Source organism: Myotis myotis, unplaced genomic scaffold, assembly GCF_014108235.1.
Source record: "Myotis myotis isolate mMyoMyo1 unplaced genomic scaffold, mMyoMyo1.p scaffold_m19_p_9, whole genome shotgun sequence".
NCBI lineage: Eukaryota > Metazoa > Chordata > Mammalia > Chiroptera > Vespertilionidae > Myotis > Myotis myotis.
In genome coordinates, this window is record NW_023416401.1 from 684,076 (window position 1) to 686,160 (window position 2,085).

The 2,085-nt window shown below is 55.0% G+C and overlaps 1 protein-coding gene across 9 annotated transcripts in view; it reads left to right on the forward strand.

Moving 5' to 3' along the window:
- OSBPL1A (oxysterol binding protein like 1A) overlaps positions 1-1,616 on the forward strand; it is a 107,040-nt gene extending 105,424 nt beyond the window's left edge. For all 9 annotated transcript variants that reach the window (XM_036321053.1, XM_036321055.1, XM_036321054.1 and 6 more), the window contains one exon: positions 542-1,616. In XM_036321053.1, the coding sequence (XP_036176946.1) occupies positions 542-644 (103 nt within the window). In that variant the 3' untranslated portion in view covers positions 645-1,616. The remainder of the gene's footprint in view (positions 1-541) is intronic.
- The last annotated feature ends 469 nt before the right edge of the window (positions 1,617-2,085 follow it).

Consider the following 2,085-nt stretch of genomic DNA (forward strand, 5'->3'; position numbering starts at 1 on the left):
AAAGTTCATTTTATCCCAATTCCCTATTTCTAATTGCTTTTAAAAGAAGGACGTCTAGTAGAGTCCCTTTGCCTACTTCCCCATGTAATCTCTGTCCTTCTGTCCAATACAAGCAGCTGGCTGATGGTGGGGAACAGAGCAGACTTGTGGGTGACCTTTGGCTCTCCCAGCTGCCAGCGGGATTGGGGTAAATGCTCATATAGGATTCCATCCTGTCTCTGCTGAATTGGCTCAAGTAGTGACAGGCAGCGCGGACCCATCGATTGTCCAGTTTCAATATATATGAAGAAAATAACTCCTAATTTCTAATTGCTTTTAAAAGAAGGACTTCTAGTGGAAGGTAGTGGGCCTAGAGGATGAACAATTAGACAAAAACATTGGTTCTAACAACCCTTAGAGACAGGAGATCCTAATTCTGCTAAGCAACTTGGCTAAGTGCTGTGGGGAATCTGCAAGCCCTTACCTCACACCTTCCTGTGAACTGCTGCCCAGGGAGGTCCTGGGGCTGCAGGCCCCTAAACCTTGGCCTCTCTCTCCACAGGTGGTTCCATCAAGGCCCCAACCCCCACAACGGGGCCCAGGACTGGCTCTACTCCGGCAGCTACTGGGACAGAAACTACTCGAACTTGCCTGACATTTATTAAAGTGCAGACAAGGCAGGGCGTTGGGCTAATCCACAAATCCGTCTTAAACCTGTGTTTTTAAATGTTTTTCTTTGGTTTCTACTCATCTTTAAAAAAAAAAAAAAGAAAAACCCTGCTCATCACTTGCATTTCACCCCCAAAAATAGGGCACAAGGTGACCCCGGTGATGGGAACCTCCCAGAAAATGGGTCCTTTTGCTGCTGAAGGTGCTGAGTGGGGCGCTGTTGTGTACAGAGGGCAGAGAACTGCGGGCGGGCGCTTTCCGGAGGCTTCGAGGCTCCGGAAGGCGGATACCTGAATGTAACTTCAGCTTTATGAAATTATATACCTACATGTAACTTAGCTTTATAAAATTACAGAGTTATTTTGGCTACTTTATGCTGTCGGGCTTGAATGTTTTAGATGTGACTTCGAGAGGCATCGACCTCTCCTGACACTGCTGGCCGCTCAGGTGCAGAGAGAGCTTGGGGGAGAGGCCGGTCCATCGGCCCCCAGCCCCTCCCTCCACACAGGCCGGGCCTGGGGAGCCACAGGGCGGCTCTGCCTTGAGGATTCTAATGAACGGACCGAAAGGCCTTTCGTTTGCTTCTTGCAGTGCTGTTTACTTTCACAATCCTGTAACCAGCCGCTAGGATTAAGAAGTGTTTAACTGTCCATGTTCAAACTGAAAATATGTATGAACTCTAGCACTTCACAGACATGCCCTAGAAATAGAGTTTAATCACCGTTATGACATAATGACTCGGCGGCCGCCGGAAGTTCAGCCTCAGCCTCATCGACCTGTGGACGGGCCGTGCTCCCAGGTCTGCGGGGCCCGGGGAGACGCGCCCAGGAGCCTGGCCCTGCATTTACCCCGGGCGAGGGCTGCTCCGGGCCCAGCGGCTGCAGCAAATGATTCTCGTTGCTGTCCTGACCTTAACAAGTGTTATGACGAAATAATCTGCCTGATGCAGAATAAAGGCTTTAGAGCGCCCCAAGCGTGATTTCTTTCGTTCAACTGTCGAATGTGCTCACGTTGCCAGCTCCATGCGACCCGAAGTGACCACGAAGGTCCTTGTACTGCCCGGCCGGGCGGCGGCTCCGGGGTTGAGCCAGGAGGTCCGGGTTCGAGTCCCCATTAGGGCTCCGGGCGCAGCTCATCCCCGGCGCGGGGCGCACAGGAGGCGGCGGGTCCAGACCCTCACCCTGGGGGTCGCTCCCCCCAGTCCCCCCTCCCCCCCTCCCCCATCCGCTCTGGAATCAGCGGGAACGGGTGCTGTTCTGAGACCCAGACATGGAGCGCCTGGGACCCAAAGGAAAGCGGGGGGGGGGGGGGAGGGGGGGGCGAATGGGGCAAACGCCCACCCTCCCCGCTGTTGGGCGCGGGGCGAGCCGGCCCGGGAAGCGGTCCAGCCCCGACCGGAAGCGGCGGGAAGCGGAGCCCCGTCCTTCCCGGCCCGCG